Source organism: Blennius ocellaris, assembly GCF_963422515.1.
Source record: "Blennius ocellaris genome assembly, chromosome: 22".
NCBI lineage: Eukaryota > Metazoa > Chordata > Actinopteri > Blenniiformes > Blenniidae > Blennius > Blennius ocellaris.
In genome coordinates, this window is record NC_137671.1 from 7,459,393 (window position 1) to 7,482,739 (window position 23,347).

Below are 23,347 nucleotides of genomic sequence, written 5' to 3' on the forward strand. Positions count from 1 at the left end.
GTACTAACACAGGCATTTACTGTGTTTATGAATCATAAAGTGTAATTGCATTATTGTGGTACATTTCAAGAGAAATATGCTTGCTATTATTAGTTACCAATTAAATCGATGCACACGGGATTTTCAGTGCACAAGTGCACTACAGGTAGCAGCTTCATCCTCACCGTGTTACTGCAAACAATTAATAGTGTGTAGAATAATTTGTTGCAACTTTTTAAACCCTCTGGAATGTGTTTAAATATGTGCCACAACTAAGTTGGATCTACTCAACCCTGAATTACAAGATAGAAATATTCATAAAGGTCAGCAATGTCAAAGTAAATTTAGTTCTGATGCTATATGTGCCAAATATAATCTTTTCTCTGCCGCATTCATAAAAGGATGACATAACTTGTAAATATCAACAACTCTACTTCTTTCACTGCAGTGTCAATGATTTCTCGGCTACAAATATTATTGCCATCTGCGGTTCAGTTCTGGATCGCAGTATGGAATCACAACATTCTATCCAAACTGAAATAGTACAACCGCCCAACTACAAGTAAGGAAATGTGGTCACTTGTCAAGTCAATGTTTCTTTTCAAACGTGCAGCCTGGATGAGTTAAACCTGTACAACTTTAAATCTCAAGTGGCTCTAAAGCAGGGGTGGCAAACAGTTTAATTCAGGGACCACAGACAGATCAATATAATCTTGAGTGGGTAAAATAGTGGCTCTCAAATTCTTAAAATTTTTACTTTAAAGTTTCTGTTTGTTGTGGTGCAGAGTATATATGATGAGTGTGTGTGTTTGTGCAAAATGTTTCATATTTAGAATGCATGTGGAATGCATTTGGAAAGAAACTGTGGCCAAATATCATCTCCTAGCTCATCGGACTAAAATACTTATTAATTTGTGTACCTGTTTGGTAATATTGAGCCAGTCCTTTCCCTGAACCACCTGTAAAGGGAATGTAAATTCACATGGTGAAAGTTTGCCATATGAAGGAGTAATGGCGTTCTGTTTTAGCCTATGATTAAAGAGTGAGAAATACTTATTTCATTTCGCAAAAGATGGCATGTTATTATCAATCCCTTGTCAAACGTGCCAAAGCAATGATGTTTGGAGAATAGGGAATTAATCAACTTTTAATTGTAGGTATATGTAATAGAACCGTTGTTCATCCCTATCCTGCTAACAAACCCAAATGGGAGCTCTGTTTCTATTTTAATAAACTCCAGTTGACTGGGGGACGACCACTGATCCTGAACAAACATTAATATACAAAGTCCCTGTGCTGTATTAGCATATAAAATACATGTCAGCTCATATCTTATTGTCATTATCAGATATATTTCCCCTTAGAACTGGTATCGTCCAGATTACAGAGTATCTTCCTCCTACTAATTAACTGTGGCTTTGAATAACTCATGCACATTATTACGACACATTTCATTGAAGGATACTACAAAAGTAACAACTCTTCCTAATTGTTACTTCTTATTCACAACAACAGATATAGTTCCTCCAGTAGATTGATAACTGCAATCTGTCAGAAACTTGAATAATCCTTTGAATTGCAAAAACCACCATGTTTTTTTTGTACATTCTCTATAACTTGAGCTCAGAGATTTTCATTGTTTTGATTTATTGCAAAAATACAGTTCCGGCCAGGAGTAACCACAAAACTGGAGCTCCTGTTTTGAAAATATGTATTTAAAACTGTTGCATAACAGTAACAAAATGACAGTTTAAGATCCATCAGACCTCATTCCCCTCAGGCATCATAATGACACCAAATTATTCATTTGAAAAAGAAAAAAAAAAGATGAGAAATCATACAACAATCTATTCTTTTCTCGCTGTTTTTTTGTTTTGTTTAGTTTGGGTTTTTTTGCACATCCTTCAATCAGATGGCGTTCCTGATTGTGGGTATTTCCCTTTCCAACCAGTCAAAAACTGTTTGAGTCAGTGACACGCTGCGCCGGGAAAACGCGTTGTGTGTGCACATAAATGAAAGCACCCCCTTAACAATGGTCCGACATGAGCTGCGCCGAGTGCGCCGAGTTCTGTGTCGTTGTCTCATTGTCAGTCAGTCAGCTGTCAGTGGCATCATTGCGATGATTAGGAAGAGGCCTTTTGTTCAGATGTGGGAATCATTTCAATTCAGCTCATCTTGGAGGCCGGGTGGGGGTGGGGAGGTGGGGGTGGAGGGCCGCTGAGGAGGCGACTGATGAATCTTACTTGGAAACTAAGGTCACGGTCACAAAGCCCTCTGCTATTTTTCACTCTTCTGTCGCTCATTTGTCTTTTTACTTGATCCGGTTCTCTCCATCTATTACATCCTTTCTTTCTGTGTCCATCAACTCTTTTTTTTTTTTCCAGACTCATATTCTAAGATGTGGTGACATCTACACACAGAGACACAAATTGCAAACTTTGAAGTGTGAATGTACTGACAGTCGCATGCTTCCTTGGTATCTGCAGCCTTTTATTGGTGTCCGAGCATTGCATGATGGTAATTGGATGAGCTGCTAATCAGGCACAGCACACAGTGTTTTTTTTTTTTGTTGTTGTTGTTTTTTCTTTGACTAATAAAAATAAGTTTCTTTCATGAAACAACTAAAAACATCTGGTCATCAAACTCCTCAGTTCTCAATCTGATGATACCATTGTAAATGTGTATTCACATTTTATAGTATTTCCATGGGAGTCACGGGATGGGAGACACTTTGTTGAGTCTGTTAACCTTGAAAAAACATCTAAACTTATAAAAACCTTTGAAGAAAACAAAGATCCTTTCTGGAATGTTGATCAGTTCTCAGAAACTGCTTAATGCTTTAAATTTTGAAGCTATTCCTCATTTGCATGTTGGGTCCATAAAATGTCTTAAATTAAATAGTTTGGGAACTACTGACTTAATAAACCACTGTTATTAGGACTATTCAGCTAGCAAATAGCCGCTCCACATGGTGAACACAAAATTGGCACAGTTGATCAATGAGCCCATCGCTTCCACTGATGAAAAAACATCTGATATGGAAATATTCCAAGTAGAAACCAAAAACAGTCCAATGGCCACATGCAACACCTACAATACCAGTGTTTCTAGAGGTGGAAACCTTGGAGATTCATTCAGTGCAATCAACATGTAGCATATATAACATACCACTTTTGAAATTTGAATTATTTGACAGCTATAACCACAGCCTAAATTACACTTGTTGCAACAGTTGTAAACCAGGGGCAAGAGAAGGAGTACTGTTGTTTTGAAGAACAAATCACAAAAAAAGTTAATGTCATCTTCTGAAGTATTACTGACAATTCAGGCTATATCTTAGCAGATAAACACCTCATTGAATCTATTGCTCACATTTTGGTTTTGAAAGGCATTAAAATTTCCACACCAACTTATTGTTTGTTTGTTTTAATGTGTAGTATTTTTTGATTTTATTGCTTTTCATATTGATTGAGCACGCAGCATATTCCAAGCACTTTAAAACAGGAGGCAGTCCTGAAATTTTCATGCATCAGTCAGCTTCGGTTTCATTGCATATCAATGCCGGCTCATTGCTGGAACAGCTCACCTGAAAAGCAGCCAAAAGCCGAGACCCATCAGCAAGAGTGGGGGCACTGATGGTTTTCGTCTCTCTGTTTTCATCTCCTTTATCCCACGTTGTGCTTACTGCCTCTTTTTTTCCCCCGCTGGGACACAGAAATATTAACTTTCAACCTCGTGCGGCTGCCAACTTCCCGCACCTAACATTCTGTCCATCATGGGACTGCTTTAGACACGTAGCTTCGAGGTTCTGGCAGCATTAGACTTTTTGCATATGTTGTTTTTGAAATGCTCCTCTCACCATATTTTATTTCAAATATTTTGCCTGGAAGATTTGAAAGCTTGGTCCAGTTTTTTTTTTCATTGATTATGACCTAAACATAAAAAAACTGACTTGGGCATTGTCTATGTGAATTATTGAGAGTTTTGAGATTATTTTGCATAATGCATGTCATATATTTTTTTAATATATATTTTTGGTAGTGAGGAGAAGACATTTTAATCACTATTACCAGAGAAAACATCTAAAGCAAGGGTGTAAAACATAAGGCCACTGGATTGAAACACGGCTCCAAACCAGCTCGCCAAACCACCAAGCAAATTGTGAAAGTTTCAAAGAAAACACATATTTTTTTAACTAATTTCTTAAGAGTTGCAGACAGTCTAACACTGATACCTGAGCTGAGATACAGTATAGATGATAGATAGCCTCAAAGCCATGCTGTCAGGGTGAGTTTGTAAAAACAAGCATAATGCAACAGTTGTAGGGCAATATTTTTGGACATTTCACTGAATTGTGTGCCAGAAGGTTGAGAGTTTTTTTTGGTTTTGTTGACATTTCCAACAGATAATCTGTGCCACAAAAAAACAAAAAAAAACTTTGTTTGACATTCCTGATATAAATAATTAAAAAAAGAAAAGACTGATGCAGAACAGGAACACTACATTGTAATAACCATGAAACTTATTGCTTTTTAATAATAGGTATGTATGTTTCCATTGAGAAGAATGAAGTTGAACTTATGGCTCTGTCCTTCACAGTAATCATTGTTTTCATGTGGTCCCCTTCTGGAAAAAAAAAAACTAAAACTAATCGCCCACCTCTGCAATGGAGCAATGCACTCAAACTCTGAGTGCTACTGGCTTGCATGATTTATATGTCACTCTACTTCTACTTCAGCCAAATGACGCATTGTTATCAGTCCTTAACGGCATTAATTCATTTCAGTGAAGGATGTTAGGAGAGGGAAAAAGATTCAACACACACGTGGTGGGGGATATGGATTCACCTCTTCACCTGTATCTCAGTAATTGAATGCTAAAGAGCAGTTGTCCTTTGTTCTCACTTGGTTGAGTCACCATCTACAACCATCTGGATGCCTTCTGAAAAAAAAAGCATTGCAAGAGAAATACAATATTTGGATGGTTGTCTTTCAAGGGGTTTGAGAAGAATATTTTCTATGACCTGTTGAACCATTTTTCTTCACTCCAGCGATGCCTTCACCAATACCTTCACACACTGAGAAACCACTTCACTGTGAGCCTTCTGTTTGCCTCTTTATTTGTATTTTTAAAAAAGCATTTTGTAAATTTAATATGCCAGTTATGCCAGAAAAATGTGAACTACAACTCATCGGGTCCCTGGCACATTTTGTTACGGAACAAATTGTAGTTAAATGTAAATGGCACACGGAAACTTGTTCACACAATGCTGCAAAAAAAAGGAGTTACACGAAGGTTGGGGAGAAATTAAATAGATGAGAGGAAACCTGAAGACTTTTTCATGTTCTTTACAAGCTGTAAAATACAAGGACAGCAGCAGTAAGAACACACGGAATGGGCTTTTTACTAAAGCTGTCCTCTCTCAGTTCTAACTACTTATTAGGATTCTCATTATGACTGAGGACACTTTTACAGCAGAGTAAGAGCACTGAAGCATTGAACTGTAGCTTTAGTCGTTCCATCAAACACGGGTTGCTCTAAGTAAAGGTGTGAATGCCGTAAGGACACATTCATGTTTGATTGCTGAGGCCATGTGGACTTTGTATGTCTGCCTTATTTCAGCAGTGTAATTACAAGTGTGACCAGAATGATAACCCTGAATCGGCTACTCGACTTATGTTAAAGCAATAAGAATACGACCAAAGAGCATATAAAATTGTGTGAATCTGCTGAGTGCGAATGAACCGTGTCAAATGTAAACCGAGCTGCGGCCCACACGTAGCAGCTATTTGGTAAATAAAAAATATAGGCTGTCGAGGTGATGGACACTTTGTTACACCCAAAACCTCCCCTGGGTCTGGTTTGTTTACCTCGTCTGTAATTTCTGACACTTGTCAGACCCACAGCTGTAGGGGAGTCCCTGCCTGCTTTTACATTTTTATTCAACTGGAAGTTCAATAGAACATCATCAAAACAATTGATTAATTCCAGAAGCAAGTTGTAGTGCATCCTACCATGGCACACCAATGACCCCTTAATATTTGTTAGAATAACATGTCAACATGAGCCAGTGTAATAGGGGTGATAGTACCCATGTCTTGCATCAACTGTTTAAATTATGATTCTTGTTGTGCAAATGTTTAAGACCCCATTTAAACAACACTTCAAGCGAAAAACACGTCATTTTTGCTTTTCAGTTTCAGAAAGGTTTTACACAACAATGTTGACAACTATGTCTTTTTATGTTATGCTATTGTTGAAGTGGGTGCTGTTTGTTTTTGTTATGAAACCACAAACACACACATGCATGCAGACAACAATAGGCTATAAACATTTATGGTGGGAGTACACAGATATTTGTATGGACAGACGACAAAATTGGATTGTTATTCCAGCTGACTCAACTCTAAAACTACCAATTCTCAGGAGAACATGGACTGGGAGTCATGGCAATCTGGAGGCTGCCTTTGTTGTTATCATCCATCTACTCATGCATGTATAGAAGAACTATTTACTACGGCCAAGGTTTGCACGTGCATTAGCATCATTTCTGCCTCAGCTTGCCATGGAGTGATTGGATGGACCAAGCGTATAATAATTTTTTATTTTTTTTTAATTTAATGTCAAACGTGTGCAATCACATACATAAACCGATATCCATATCATATATATGTATGCACACATATACAAATCCATATATGTTTACATCCCTTGCTAACATAAATAAATTATAGCTTATGAAAATATATTCAGACAAAATAGATGATCTATTTTTGAATATACCTGCACGCTTATAAACATACATTCACACATGCACAGGTACCTCATATATGGAACAATGTATGGAAAATGTAAGACTCGAGTTATTGTGATGTTTATCTTCACACTTAATAAAGGTCATTTCATTAAAAATAGAATGACATGTCCCTTATTTCCCTTGTCATGTCCCTTTTCATGACAATTTTTGGCACAGTTTCACTCTGATTGCTTCATAAATAGTCTAATCATATATTTTCCTCAAATCTTGACTTGAGGAGCGACATTTCACTATTTTCTAAGGGGAGACAAAATGCGTCTAGCAGAATGGAGTTGACTTTTTCTTGCTGACAGTTGTACAATGGAGAGATTCGTCATTCATAACCAAACAATACTTATAAGCAGGCTTCGTCTTCTCTCTTATGTGCCTCTTTTAGAGCTTACGTTATTATTTAATTTAACTTATAATTCAAGTGGTCACCCGCAGAGACACACGAGGTGCCTTCTATCTGACCGCATCACCGATGCTGGATGTGAGCGCGAGCCGGCTGGCGTGACGATAACGTGCTTATCCTGCCTTCTTCATGTCACTTGAAAAGTGTCACGCTGATCCTGAAAACAAGGTGACTCCTGTCATATCCTTTTCAGTAGGTTAATCCTGAAAGTGATGAGTGGAGGGGGTGCAGAAAATGATCGCAAAATCCTGTAAAAGACGGCTTTATTATGCTAAAGATAACGGCTCAACCCCCTAAACCCGGTCAATGATTACATCACTTATGACAAAGTCTGCTACATGGATGGATCATGCTTCTGAATTTTGACCTGCAGATAGTCTCTTTCGTCTTTAAGAATAAAAGATTGAATAAAGATTCACTGTTTGTTCATTATTTATTTATTTATTTTTGTCTTAAAGGTATATCAAGGTTAAAACTATGCTGTAGTACAGATGGATAGAAGACAAACAGACAATAAAAGTACCAAAAGCAGATAAAAAAAAAAAGATGAGAGAAATAGCAAATCAAAGACAGACGGAAATGTGGGACATATATCAACAAGACGACAGACAGACAGACAGACAGACAGACTGTGTGTGTGTTTGTGTGCGTGCATATGTGTGTGGGTGCCTTTATTCCCCAGCTGAGCCTCGGCGGAGCAGCGACACAGAGGCCAAGCTAAATGGGGAGGGGAGATTAAAGGCAGTGCCGGGGCCTGCAGCCTCTGTATTCAATCACCGCTTTCCCCCACACACCCCAGCCTGCATGCTGATCAAGCTGCAGTGAAAGGAGCCATGCTCCCTGCCACTCCCAGACACAACCGTGCACACTACACACTTGTGCAGTCATAGTATCAGATTCTTTAAAAAAATAAAAAAATAAAAAAATTATTTTTTAGATAGACCGATGCAGTTGATTGATCCTTCTGTTTTGTCGTAATCAACAATATGTTGAATTGCAGATGCACAGCGCAAGAAACTGAATATAAAATAAAGATATGCATCATGTATGATTTTGTCTTTTTTTAAAGAGGGATCGGAAAAAGAGTACATTAAGTAAAGAACTGGACCGAGCTGTAATGTTTTGTAGCCCACCATGGAGTAACACTCCCTTATATTGTTTTGTGCAGAATACATCCATCAATCCACATGTTTACATATTTAATCTTGAAAATAAATATATAAATCACATTTGTTCCAAATCTAATATTACGTTTTTTTAATGCCTTTTTTTTAACCGGTTGCTAAGCAACGACATTTCGTTGCCAGTTCCTCACTGTGTGATGTACTGCAATGACAATAAAGAAAGTCCAAGTCCAAGTCCATTACATCACGGATCAAATGTTGCTCTAATTTCAAAAAGTTGTTCATGTTTCATATTTCTCAGCCAGCCCCATCTCTTTTTGAATGGCTTGTGTAAACAAAAAAACCCCACAAAAAACAGTTTGATTTACATTTGTTGGGTTTATTCTTTCAGCTGCCATTCTTGCATATTCCCTGCAATCTGGATAATGTTTTTATCCGAATTAATTTCCTAACAGTCATATTATTCCATTTACTGAGACATGAGCGCAGCAGTTGAGTGCTTGTGTTAATTAGTTGTTATCTCTTTGTTTTATTCAGTATGTACACAAACTCTCACATGGAGACACTAACAAATCCTAATACATGCATGCAAAAAAAAAAGCCCACCATAAAAAAGTACCATTTACCTTTAATTATTCCATGAGGAGGTCACAAATTATAATTGTATTTTAAAAAAAAAATGCAATAATACATAATTATTTGAGATTTCAGCAGAAATCTCTGCCTTGCATGAGGAAACGAGGAGAAGCTGACCAGCGACACTTCATATGGCCTTCCTGTGGTCGCTCCTGTAGACAAACGCTGCAGGAACATTTTGAAGAGCTGCACCTCGTTCCCTTCGAAGCGCCTCCAGCAGAGCTCTCGCTGCTTCTGTGACACCCCGATGCACAAACATGAATCCATTACTCTGTGTTGGTGACCGTGACTTGCCAGGTTAGTTTGTGTTTCCTTGAGGCCATCACTGTAGCTCCGTATTCTTCTTCACATCACGTTCGAGAAGATATCAGCCCTTGTTTTTTTTGTTGGTTTTTTCCTTCTTTTTTTTTTCAGAATCCACCAAATCCACACAGCAATAAGTGGACTTTTTCAGGCGAAAGAAAAAAAGCTCTTCCTTCACAAAACAGGGTGGAAAAAAGAAGCTTTGTTCAATTGATATTTTGCTGGCAAAAAGCCGGAGAAGTTGAAAATTGTGAATGTCCCGCCCCGTGGTGAACGCTTGTGTGTGTTTGCCTCGGTGAAAGAAGGAATAGACAATAGTGAGGAGCTGAAGAGACCGGGGGGAAAATAGAAAGAGGAAAAATATTGTGTACATACAAAGGGAAACACATTTCCTGTAGAAATAACTACATACCAACTGCAGGCTTGCACTCCCACGTGCGCCTCAAAGAAACCATGCATACATTATATGCCCGTAAGTCCTCACACCAAACACACATAGGCACTTTTAGATGCTTTCGTATAGCGTTTCACACATTCATGCCCGGCCAGCCCAGATCAGGATCTTAACGCTGTCTGACATACCATTCCTCTGTCCCCCGAGGGTGCAGAAAGGGAGAAATGATTGGACTTTCTCGTGTTCACCCAGGGGTCTTTAGTCTGCGAAACCATAGCAACATTTAAGGGACCTTACCTTATCATCATTGCCCCGTTGTGATGTATCCTCAGGGGAGAGAGAGAGAGAGAGAGAGAGAGAGAGAAATGTGCTTAATTGCGAGACTGAAGTGGCACTGCTATGTGAATGTGCGCACTTTTCTGTGTTACCAAGGGTTACGGAGGTCATTTGTTTTCCTTTTTCTCCCGCCGTTTTAATTGATGATCATTCATTGTTTCACGCCAACACCCTGTTATTAAGCCGACTTCATTATTCTAAAACACTAACACCGAGGAAAAGAGGCTTCTCATGGGAAAACACTATTCTCGACGTGCTTTACACAAGGTCACAGAAGGGAAAAGAAGGGGGGAGGGGGTTGCTTTATTATGAAAAGCTCGTTTAGCTACGTGGGTACTGAATGTATGATTTTTTAATCAGCCGAAGCAGGAGGAGAAAATGCAGTGCATTGTGAATTGGTATCATGGGGCCACTGTGACATTGAGTTCTTCATTTTTCATTTTTAAGCAATTAAATGAATAATGGACAATGCTAAATGCAATGTATGGAGTTGTTTTAGTTTTGTTTGGCTTTATTTACTCATCACAAACTGTTCCAGTTTCAATAACATTCATCCATTCATTCATTCATTGCTGACACAGGTTACTTTACATTAACTCAATTTATTTATACAAAAAGTTTTTGACGAGCAAACTCGTTTCTCTTCATAACTAATCAATCATCTCCCATTTGTTATATTTTAGGCTCTCTTACATATAAATTAATGATCTTTTTATATCTATTACAGCATCAGGCAATGACTATACAGTATGTTTTCACTGTACTGTATTTATGCATGTTTACACGACAAAAAATACATTTTAAGGGATAGCCATATATCAGTTTTTCATGAAAAATTTCATGTGCACGGAGAGGCAACTGAGTTAAGTGTTTAGCTTTGGCAGACCACAGTCTGTCTTAGAAGAAATCTGAGGGTCTATGTTAGCAACCACTGGTATATAGGGATGAGAGCATGCTAAATACAGATGTTTAACAAGTATAATGTACAATATAACTCAGGCTGGTATTTTGTCATTAGTGCAGTTTAAATCAGCTTTGGTTTCAGCTTCAGGCTTTGGGTCTTGTGTTAAAAAAATGGCAGTTTTAAGTAGGAAATTGTCTTCATAAAATGTGCACGGAGAGGCAACTGAGTTAAGTTGTAGCAGTGGTTGCATAGCAACATTCACTTAACTGAGTGTGTGTGTGTGTGTGTGTGTGTGTGTGTGTGTGTGTGTGTGTGTGTGTGTGTGTGTGTGTGTGTGTGTGTGTGTGTGTGTGTGTGTGTGTGTGTGTGTGTGTGTGTGTGTGTGTGTGTTGCATTCCAAGTCAAAACACAGCAAAAGAAAACACTTTCCCACAAACCAAGACAAGCACTCATCCAAGCTTGTTTCACCCAAAATAGATCATCCGGTCACTTGGTCACTTCATCAGTGTGAAGGGCCAAAAATGAATTTTTTGTAGCGAGTCCAAGCAAAAGTGGACAGTTATCTGTATCTATGTATACAATCCAAATGTTTCCAGTTTATTTCAAATCAGGAGTTTCAGCTGAGTCAAGAAGTTCAAGACATCTGCAGCCCTGAGGCCGGAATTAAGAAGTCATTTTGCAGTTAAATGAGAGGATTAAAAATACTCGTATGTGTCCATATACTATAGTGCTTGAGGCAGCTTGTGAACCTGGTGATAATGACTGAATATACTAAAAAATTTCACCAATTAACATGTTACAGGTCATTCCTTTAGAGGACCAGCATGAATGGTTCAGGCAAATCAATTAGAGTAGCCATAGAGTAGATATTACAGATTAATTTGAAATGAAAGGTACATTTTAATGCTGGTGTTTCGTTTTTTGGGGGGTCAAATTAATACAATCACAATGTATTTACAATCTCTGTCTTTTCATGAACATTTACACTGAACCCAGCATATAATAGCTGCTAAAAGTGATTTTATTTGGCGGTGATAATGAGTTAGTCCCATTCTGTAAGTGCCATTCAATCTGACTGGTGTTTTTATTAAACAGTGTTTTTATTGTTGTGTTTTTGGGTGCACTAGACCATTTTATTGTAAAATATAACAGCTTTTTTTTTTCCATAGGTCCACTATGTAAAATTTATCAATCAGAGACATAGCAGGAATCAGAAAAAGAAGTTGCTGCTCGAAGATTCTCTTAAATGGCAGCGATGATGCTTTTTTGTGTTTTCATTTGTCATATTGTGTTGCTTGCCAGAGTTTTCTTTTATTCTAATGTGTCTGTGTAGTCAGCGACCATTCATCGGGCATGAAACACTCCCCGGTCATTTTTAACAGCCTTTCCACCTGTTTTGTAAATACAATATTGGTTGCGAGCTTTCCAGCTGTGTGGATTTTGACAGAATCCAGCAACCCGTATCTCTGTGTTCACTTGTTTTGCTAAGTTTAACAAAACAGCTACTGACTTTAATTTGAAGAGACCGCATCAGTAAGAGTCGTATCAGTCTTTTTCATCAAACTCTCAGGCAAGAAAGGAAATGAACTCCTTTTATGAAAAAGAAAAAGAAAAACCTGAATGAATGTAGCTTGCAAACAAGTCTCACATCCCATCTGCAACTATCTGACAACCCTGTTGTGACCCTAATCAGGATTTCTTCATTATTCTTGCTCATCTCATCATGTTTTTTTTCGGCTTGAGACATCAAGGACATACCGTTTCTTCCGCAAATGGTTTTAAATGATTGGCAGGGTCCTGACTCCATATAATTGAGTCCGATGTTAAGTGGGCACTGTCATTGTTTCTGCACCTCGCTGTCCTGTTCAGATGTGCTTCGGTTCAGAGCTTTTCATTCAGACCTTACATCGTCATCCTCTTGCTCTTTTACCTAAAGCTGTAATTTCATCTGTGCCGCTCTCCTTCCCACTACACCACATGCTGTTCGGTTGGCTCTTCCAGCCTCTGATTAGGGCTTGTTAAAAGGATTCATTTAAAAACTAGCCCGCCAGGCCTCGGGGTAGAGGGATGACATCAAGGTTCCACTAATGCAGCGTTTGGATCCAAAATGGGATTTCAGACTTGCAGTCTTGGCACCCGCACTCCCCTCTCTCGTTCTGAACAGCTGTAGCGTGCTGGAGTGATATAGCATTTTAGCTTGGCAATGTCTACCACGTATACACAAACACACACACACACACACACTCGGGCCTACACACACACACACTCTCCTCCCCAGCAGAACAGATGTGATGCTTGTTTACATCATGCTGCCATGCAGTCTTTCTGGGTTGAGTGGAGAATATGTGCAAAAGGGGATTTTTGGTTTGCATGCCTTCAGCCGTTACATGCACCACTGTGATATTTAGAAAAAAGAGCACGTCTCCTCGCGCTTCATCGCCACACTCTCACTCACTCAGGTCGTTTGGCTCCTCTGCGACACCGCAACAACATTGTTTGCTTAATTCACAAATCAATACGTTATATTTCAGCACTTAAGGTTTCTCACCTTACACAGCATATTTTTAGCCCTGCCACAGAGATCACGGTGCTGTAAGGATGCCAATGTCAGTCGCTCACTTGGCATGCGAGAAGGACCGGGCCTCCTGACGGTTGCTCGTACAGTTTTTGAAACTGTAGTGTTTCTGCCAAACTGTCCATTATCAGTCCACTGTGGAATCATTTTTATATTAGAGTGCGATACGGCTTTTCCTCCATCAGGAGACATTCCCCTGTCATGAACTGTAGTGGAGGTTTGATGTGTATTAGCGCATCACAAACTCTGAAATATCTTTTATGCAACTCACCCTCTGACCAACAGTATATTTTACACCTTGAGGGCATTGATAATTGGCTCCCTATTGGTGTTTTTCGTTGACAATCTCTGCATGTATTGCTTCCATATAGACCATAATACTGTATTTTCATGTCACGTCTGCCCTAATTGATGTAGTGCATTTCTACATTTCCCACAATCCAACACTTGAGCTGTGTGAGATGGACTGCCGGGTCTATCTTTAATCCTCTGATAAGATTTATAGCTCTGCTAATAAATTATTAGTTACATCGTCAATATCAAATGACGGCAGGTATATTACTCTTGCTCAAGTAAAAATACTTTAATTTAGTGCATGATACCTGTGTGCTGAGGTGTTGATTTACTATCAGGAAGCAGATCACCATAACTGTTAAATGGAGACTAATAAAATGTTCTCTTCAGATACTGTATCTTTAAATTTTAAGCCAGGCTGCGTTCTTGTGCCGGACGATTTTGGAGGATGCTCAGAAAATACTTTGAAAATCTGTTGTGTTTGAGTCATGCTGGGGATGCATACTGTGCAAGAAGTAGCTATTTCCAAAGGACCAAAAATAATAAAATGAAATAAGGTGCCTATCACCCACTCACAAAAACCACATATTTATAAATACCTAAGCAAGCATTTGACCAAATTGAGGCATTATTTAGTCACATTTAGATCATATGAAACATTCTATTAATAATAATAATGATGATAGTAAAGAATAATAAAAAAAAAAAGTCTTGTCTGCTTGTTTTGTAGCTGTGATGGACATTTGTCATAAAGCCATGTGTAGCAGAGCAATCGTAATGTGCTGAGGAGCGGGAGGAGAAATAATAAGGCACGGGAGCATGTCAATAACATTACGTTGTGTTACGCCATACATTCTGCCACATGAATCCATCTTCTGCCACAGTCAGAGCTTTCATTTCACTCTAGGGTGGCCACACATACATTTTAATCAGCCATTTGGCTGGCCAAGCTGACAACTGCTCAACAACAGAAGCCGATAAGGGCGATAATAAATCATAGCACCACTGGTACAAGCTTTGGGTTGGTTTCTGAAGACTCCTGCCAGTTTTGGATTTTCCCCCACTATTCACAAGGCTATTCCAGAAAGCGGGATTACCGTTTCTTCTCTTCACGGTCCAATATCTTCACGGGATGACTGTGGAGAGATTGGGCTTGCATCTTTGCACGTGTTAAAAATCATTAATGACAGATACCACACATTTGTAATTGCAGGGCGAGAATTCAGATGCGAGTTGAACCAAATTCTATAGTTCTGTCTGAAAACTGCCTTATTGGAGCTTTAGTTGTTTTTTTTTTTTCTGCTGATCCCTCCAGGCCAATAGAAGCAAGAAGACTTTCTTGTGTTGAAGAGATGTGGTTCAATTCAAGCTTTTTTTTTTTTCTTTTTGGGCTGTTTGTTTAGTTTTTTCTGCGTTTCACAGTGCCAATGTACACGCTATCCTTGGCACGATGCTCTGGAGGCTGAGCCACAGGGAAGCTCGCAGCAATTTGTTTTAGTAAAGAAGCAATGAAGTGAACTCCCACATTATTGGGGGACCGACACCAGCTTGTCCTCAAGTTCTTTTGTTTATTTGACAAAACTGCAAACACATAAAATGCTACGAGCTGTAACCGTCTCATTTAGAATAACTATTTTTTGGGGAGGGCATTCCCCCTCACACTGATTTCTTAGATACTCAAGATTCATACCCTGAATATTAAACATTGTAAGGGCACAACATGTTCTTCTTGTCTGAATAATAACTAAACAGAAAAATCTGAGCGAAAGTTGAAGACAAGATAAGTCATTGCTGAGGATATTTACCATGACGAATACGTGGAACAAGCTTTAGCAATCTATCAGATAGGAAGCTCTAGAGCATTTCTGCCAATCTACTAAAGGTATAAACACATTGACTTCATGTCTGGATCATCTTTTTCAATTCAATTATATTGTTCCCCTCCTACTCTCACTCACATGCCCTTCATTTCAAGTTTTGGTTGACTTCTGAATAATTCTCATGTTATTGTACGTTATTATTAATGGCTGTTTGGAATCTGTAGACAATGAAAAGCATGGCTCGTGGCTCATTGCTTATATTGGAAACACATAACACAAACATATATTTTCGTTTGACCTCTTGAAGACCATCCTCTGCAATATGTTGAGTTTTACTCACACACTTCCTATACACATCACCAGAAACTAGAGGATCTTGGGTTTAATGATGTAGACAGTACGCGTTGGCATTTGGGTATATATATAATCACAGAAAATCATACACAAAGAAAAACACACGCACGCACACACACATCTACATTTAGTTTAGAGTCGTCAGTTAAAACAGCAGGGATCATTTGGTTTGAGAAAGTACCAGACATTTCTGGAAAAACCATGCAAACTCCATACAAAAATATCCTGCCAGTCATGCAAAAATAAGAAACCCTCAAGGTGAACTCCTTTTTATGGTTAACCAGATATCTAAAAGAATATTTTTAAATGAAAATTGACCCGCATTTCTGTTTGTTTTTCAATTGACATAATTAAGATTAAATGCATATTATTTATTTGGTTGTGGAGATATTTTTCTTCTCAATCTTTTCTAAGTTCCCAGGGCTGACTTATATGTAGACAATGCCAGTCCATAACCATTGATTTATTATTCTTTTATACGGGTTGTAAAATTAGAGGATTCTATATCTTGTGGGTAAAAATCAGCATGGTATATACAAGGCAGGATACTTTACATTGTAAGCCAACATGATGAAGAAAAGAATTCAGTTTCCTGGCAGCTGCAGCAGTGAAAGTAAAAGCAGTGGCCCTGTTTGATGAAATGTCGTCTGTTAATGAGCTCCATCGACTCCGGCGACAAGAACAACAGAGAATCGCAGCGTCAAATCAGCCATACTCTTTGAACTTGTTGACTTCACTCGCAGTACCTCAGCGCCTTGCGAGATTACATAAGACATCCAAACAGTCTGTCCGGCTTCTTGCAATGGAAGAGTTCCAAAAGAGGAAGCAGGAAGAAGGCGGCGAGCGACGGAATGCAGAAGGAGTCAGATACACATGCGGGAGCTTACATGACAAGTCATTATCCAGCATCACCCACAGAAGACAGAAGAGTTGCGAGAGGGAGGAGGGAGTTGAATGAAAAGACATAAAGGAGAAAAGAAAAGAAAGAGGGTGTGTGTGTGTGTGTGTGTGTGGGAGAACAATTCCTGATCTCGAGTGCAAAAGATATGAGAGATTGGATTTTGTTGGCATGCATTTTTGAGCATCCTCCTTGAAATCATCCATCTGCAAATCTGTAATCACTTCACTGCTTTTCCAAGGAGAGCTGTATTTGTGGGTGCACAAAACCCGCATGCCCCTTATTGTGTGATATCTGCCTGTATGGATTCACTTTTAAACTGTACGGCTGCTGAGCTCACATCTCTCAGGATAAACAAACCATCAAATACAGCACATCCGATCAGGTGAATCCTTTGGCTTATGTTGGCTTGTCCAAGCAGGTTCTCCAGTTGCAGTCGATTCCTCATGTTCTGTTTATTTACTGATATTTTTCACGGCTCCGTTTGAGGTGGTTACAGCAGTTCCATTGAACACATAGTCAATGCATTTTGTGATGGACAGAATACTTTGTGGTCGATTGCTCGCAATAAAGGTGTCAGGAGATACTGATTGAGAATCTTCACAGGTTACTGCAAGCTCAATTGTCAATATCAAATGTTGAGTTTCGGTAACAGATCTGTCGGCTTGTTGATTTATTAAATGCCAAAACTTTACAATGTGATTTTTAACAAACATTGTTGGTAATTATGTGCGTTACAGTATTGCCAGTAATGTGCAGTTAAAACTATGAACCAGTTATTACACTTCATTTTCTGTTAACATTTAGTCATAGCTGAGGCCATTGTCATAATAGTTATCTAAAAATAACTCCTGTTTAATGGAGGAGATGCAACTGATTACTCCAAACTAGAGCCCCATTTATGTGGCGTTTTCAAGTGAAAACACAGTGTTAGCATAGCGTTTTAGGTGTCCATTTAGATGACAATGGTGGTCGGAACCACGGAAACTTTCTGGAAAATGCTCTCAAGGTGGAATTTTTGGGGAAATGCTCGGTGTCTGTTGAAATGTGGACAAAACGTAGCTTTTATTAAACGCTGCCGCTGTACTATGGTTTTCTTCAAATGTCTATATGGTTTCATTACAAAAAAAAAAGACCAACAGCAGCCACTAGTGGCCTTACGTGGAAAATACACCGTTTTCAGTATTTCTGCCATTTCCGTTTAGAAACAGACATTGTTTTCAAAATGTTGCCTGAAAACGTTGCCTGAAAACATCTGAAACGAAAACGCAAAAATTATGCCTTTTCACTTGAACTGTGTTGTCATAAACTGGGCCTCAATCTATTCTCAGAACTGCAATGTAAAAGATGCTCAAGTAACATAAACACAAGCCTGTGCTTGTGATGTATAAGCAGTAATATATGAACATTAGCATTTCCTTGGTTGGAATTAATGAATACATGGATGTATCACTCATCAGACTGAGCCCTCAGCTAATGTTTCACAGCAACACGGCCACAAATAATACAGCAGATATCTTCATTGACAGCATTATTTTCCTATATAATTTAACTTTTTATGGCTCGGAGTCAAATAACCCTACTACTCTTTGAAACAGCAACTGTAATCAAGAACTAAACTTCAGTCTCTTGCACAGTGGTAATACAGATATGCATAACTACAGAGAAGATGCATACAAGTGGAATAAATGAGTGAGAAGCTAACAAGGCCAAAATCCTTCCAACCAAACACATTATTGCAGCCAGATATTTTATCTGTCTTTACCCACCGCCACCCGCCAGATACCCGCCTGTGGATGAATCCTGATAGATCCCCATTACCCCAGGTGTGACCCCTCACAGCTCAGTTCATTAAGCTGGCCACCCAAGTGTTCGGGACTCCAGTCCAGATTTAATCACAACTTCCATCCTCTTGCCAATCACAATTAGTTCCTGATAAGCCTCTCCAGGATGGCCCCCGAGGGCCTCCACACACAGACAAAGGTTAATTTGCGAGCAGCAAGGGCCCAGCAACAAGGGCAAAGGTCACCTGATTGAATACATGGAGGAACGTGCGTGTGTCCCTCCGTGTGTGTGATGGTGAGACTTGGCAGCAATTACAAAGTTCATCAGTATTCATGCATTTCATTCATGGGTAATGGGTACATTACATTCAAAGAGGTGTGCTGATTGGATGTGGAGCTTAATGGGAAATAGCTGGTGGGTAGTCTTTAGGTAGCTGAAATTTAAAAGTAATTCCTTCGCTATTGCTTTTAAAGACTCTTGACTCATGTCGTCACCTCTGCAGTTGAATTGTGTCTCCTCTTGTCTTCTGCTGGAGCCAGTCCGGACAAAGGAGCTCACGATTTGCTAATTTTCATTTACTTGCTTTTTCTAGTGCTATAAAGTGACTGCCAAAATTCAATTTTCTGTGGATAACCAATTTAGTTAGACTTACCGGTAGTCAAAATTACCTTTTTCGTGTCCATTCAACATCTTTAACCTGATTATGGTAGAGAACAAATATACAGCATCTCTCAAAACACTGCAGTTTTCTACGTTCGCTATCGGAATAAATGACCTCACCATGTCTGTTTATGTATACATCATGTTGTTTAGATAAATGCATAACCTATGTAAAGTGAATGTTTCAATCTTGCTAATGCCAAAGCCATGCCCACTCAACTCTGGGGGGGTTTGGGGGGAGGGATAGAAGTGCTATACAACTAAACATATGATGGAGCACAGATTGAACAGATGAGACAGACTACTTTATTTTGCCCTGTTTATGATTTCATCCGTCTGACCTCGCATCCTGTGGTGCAATGTCATCTCCAGGCCAGCTGGCAGCGGGGACATGTGAGATTGTGACGCTGGACAGGGACAGCAGCCAACCACGGCGGACCATCGCCAGGCAGACGGCCCGCTGCGCCTGTAAGAAGGGCCAGATCGCTGGAACTACAAGAGCCAGGCCCGCCTGTGTGGACGGTAAGAGGAGGAGGAGGAGGAGGAGGAGGAGGAGGAGGAGGAGGAGGAGGAGGAGGAGGAGGGTCACGGGAGATCCTGGATTAGCGTTGCTTTTCTTTAAGGAGCCACTTCAGTGAAAACTCTTCCGACATGAACGTTTTGTTCCCGAGGCCTGCTTGACTTTCTTTGACGGTGTTGGCCTTGCAGCGTGTTTTAAAACATTAATGGAAAATTAAGCCATAGCCAAGCGTGAAACAGCATCCACACTCTCAGGGCAGCTCGGGTTTCACCCTCTTTTTTTTGTAGTCAAGGCTTAAGGTGGATAAACATACAATGTGGAGCAAAGTGGATCACTGAGCTGTCTTTATGCTAGTAAAACCTGCACCAAATCTATTTACCGGGGAATCATTTTATAAAAGCAGCCACAGGGGGGGTTGTAAATCCCCCTCTTAAAAATAGGCTTATATATCATGGAATAGTGAGACTATTTGTGTAATAGGGCATGTTTTGGAGTGGTTACAGGGCTTTGAATTAACATAAACTTATAATACGGATATGGCTTCAGTTGGTCATTTTTATTTTGTACAATTATTATGGCTATCATTGCTTATCTTATTCTTGATGCATTTTTTTTACTCTGAGTTACCATACATTGTGAACTCAGACAATTTATTAGCTGATCGAGACTGGGAATAATATCATTGTGATCAACACTAACCTATAATTATAAAGTAAAGAAGAAAATTCTGAATAAATGCAGAGAAAGCTAAATTTATATATTGATTTATATCGGGTTTTTTTAAATAAAGTTTTTTTTTGCCATGGAATATTTTCAATTAGTTTCAGGTCATCAGACATAAAAGACAAATACATGATCAAGCTTATTAAACAACCAAAGGGTTTATGTTTACATGCATATTGTAAAAATACAGTATGAATAATATACTAAACACTAACTTTCGATATCCAAGCTGATTCCTGATTTTTCTATGAGATTACAAATGCATCTCTAAATACAAGCACAAATATTTCCACAGTAATACAGTGACATCAGATACATTTGTTTTCTGCATGAACCCATTTCTAATGAATCACTCCGCAAAGTACTAAAATGTGGTTTGTAGATACAGCCAACTTTGATGATCATCGTCACTCCATCCATGTTCTTGGATCTGTTCTGAATTAACAAAGAGTGAGGAGAGGTCACCGGTCGCACATATACCCTTGGCAAATCTGTCAGCAATTAGGCCCAAATACAAATTTTGTTGGACTGTGTAAGGTCACCCAAGTTCCACGAGAGAATCCATGTACGGTACCCACGTGCAAAGTGTGACCACAAGTGTACGTGTAAATACAAAGTCAATACAAGTCTGGTGGCTGCACCAATAAACCAATAATAATTTCATGTCTCAAAGAACCCTAACAACTTCACTAATTATCCAAGTTTATTTGAAAAGCCCACATCACCGATGGTGTTCATACAAATTCATGGTTTATTGATATGAGGGGAAACAATCAGGCAGTTGTACGTGAAATAAAGTCATTACTTTTTACTTCTATGTCCTCCAAAACATCCATTTCAAAGGAAACTTGGTCTTATCCAAGTTATTTCTATAGTTACGTCTTTGACCCTTAGACAGATCAAATAACTCCCAGAAATCCGACAAGGACTCACAAGTAGCCCCTCTTATCTTTGCAACATCTTCATCAGAAGTCTCTCTCTCTCCCATGATGTGGCCTCCACCCACGGAGGCAGGAAAGGGTCTGCACACAGGTGAAGACAGAACACAAGACTCTATTATCAAAAACCCCCAGAAAAAGCCTGCAGTGAACTGGAACTTTTTGGATGTCTTGTTTTGCCTCTTATTCAGCTGTGTCTTCACAGTTGCAACTCTGATTTGGAGGGTCGGTGTATCCTCAGTGCTCGGTTTGACTGCATTCACCTGCTGACCGTGCTGAGGGGAAGGCTTTTTGTGCTTGGTATCAATGCAGCCAGACTTCTATGAGTTTGTGTGGGTGGCTGGAGGTGAATGTGACATTGGAGATTTGACCTTTTCTCCAAAATAATTTTCTCCGTGATGTTAAACTGATTCACCCGGGGAACTATCGAGTCCTTTAAAGGGAAATCTGATCTTGGAGACATGACCGCATGCACCGCGCAGTCACTCCGACGTCGCCTCACCTTGTGAATAAAGTGGTTTGCATGTTTCATAAATCCACAGCATCTAGATGATATCAGGAGGCATTTGTCACCAAGTGGACTCTGCTGTGCACTGTGGCATTTTGTGTAGGCTGGATACTCCTCGGTTTTGAAGAGAGCTTAATCTTATCAGCCGGCTTTAAGAGACCAGCGCAGGAAGCCAAACGTAGAGGTTCCCAGTGCAAACATTGAGCCCAGAGAAAGAAAGGGAAAAAGGACACACTCACACAATAAAATGGCATTTCTTTCAGGTGAGTCAAGGATGCTGAGCAAATTGTGTACCGAGTGCATTAAAAATAAATACAGTATACACTGAGGTCAAAAAGAGGCAAGAAAATAAAAAAACAGAGGCATAAATATTAGATAAGCAAAGGTGTAGTGCAAGGTGGTTTTGTCTAAGAAGACACTGTAAGTAGGAGTTCATTTCCAACTTACTGGCCAATGAAGTCCTATGTTTGATACTGTGAGCGTCACACGTCGCTGTGTATAACTTATATGCTCATATCCAAATATAAATCTTAATCATGGAAATGTCAAGATGTACGGTATGCATATAGTGAGTTGCCTGCTTGAGGAGACTCTGAATTTAGCTCTGTGGGCTATTCTGCAAGAATCTCATATTTATTTAGATAGATGTTTTTCAACAGATATGATAACTTAACATATAAAATGCAGGACTTTGAGTTCATAGGGAATAATTTTCATCTGTAATAAGCTTCCGCCTCTCAGACTGCATCATTATGCAGCTTTTACCCTGATGCTTGAGACTGCACAATGCAAAATAATTAACATTTGATGTTGAATCTTCTATGTCATGGGGTGTCAGACATTAAAACCAGCTCTTCAAAGAAAAAACTTTAAAGTGTTAATTTTAAGGTTATTATGGTGGCATTTTATCATTCACAAATGTGCTTCAAATTGTTCCGCTTCATCTTGTGTTAAATGCAACTGCAGATTTTGACTTGAGATTCAGATTGTTTATAATAAGATGTCTTGATTGTATGTATTTACAGATGATTGATTGCTTTCATATGGTCATATTACATTTTTCTCTCTACCTCAAGCAAGTAAATTAACAATATCAAACTTTTACCATGCACGTACATCTGCAGGCACATTTCTGTAAACACATTTTATTTGGCAGACTTCACCATTTCCTTCCACACTGTCGAGTTCCTTCATCTATATATATATATATATATATATATATATATATATATATATATATATAAAAAAAAGGAATATATTTAAAAAAAAGAAAGTAACACAAATCCTTGCATGCCTTTATTGCTGCGCTTATTACAGAATTCCACAACTTGATATTATTGACAGGCAAATTTGAGATCCTTGTCTCTACGAATGCAATTTTATTT

The 23,347-nt window shown here is 39.0% G+C and overlaps 1 protein-coding gene across 1 annotated transcript in view; it reads left to right on the forward strand.

The window, feature by feature from the left end:
• Window positions 1-23,347, forward strand: part of tafa5a (TAFA chemokine like family member 5a) — a gene marked incomplete at its 3' end in the record, with an annotated part of 90,592 nt that overhangs the window by 21,915 nt on the left and 45,330 nt on the right. Inside the window, exon 2 of the mRNA XM_080518584.1 lies at window positions 19,646-19,795. Coding sequence (XP_080374710.1) covers window positions 19,646-19,795 — 150 coding nt within the window. The remainder of the gene's footprint in view (window positions 1-19,645; window positions 19,796-23,347) is intronic.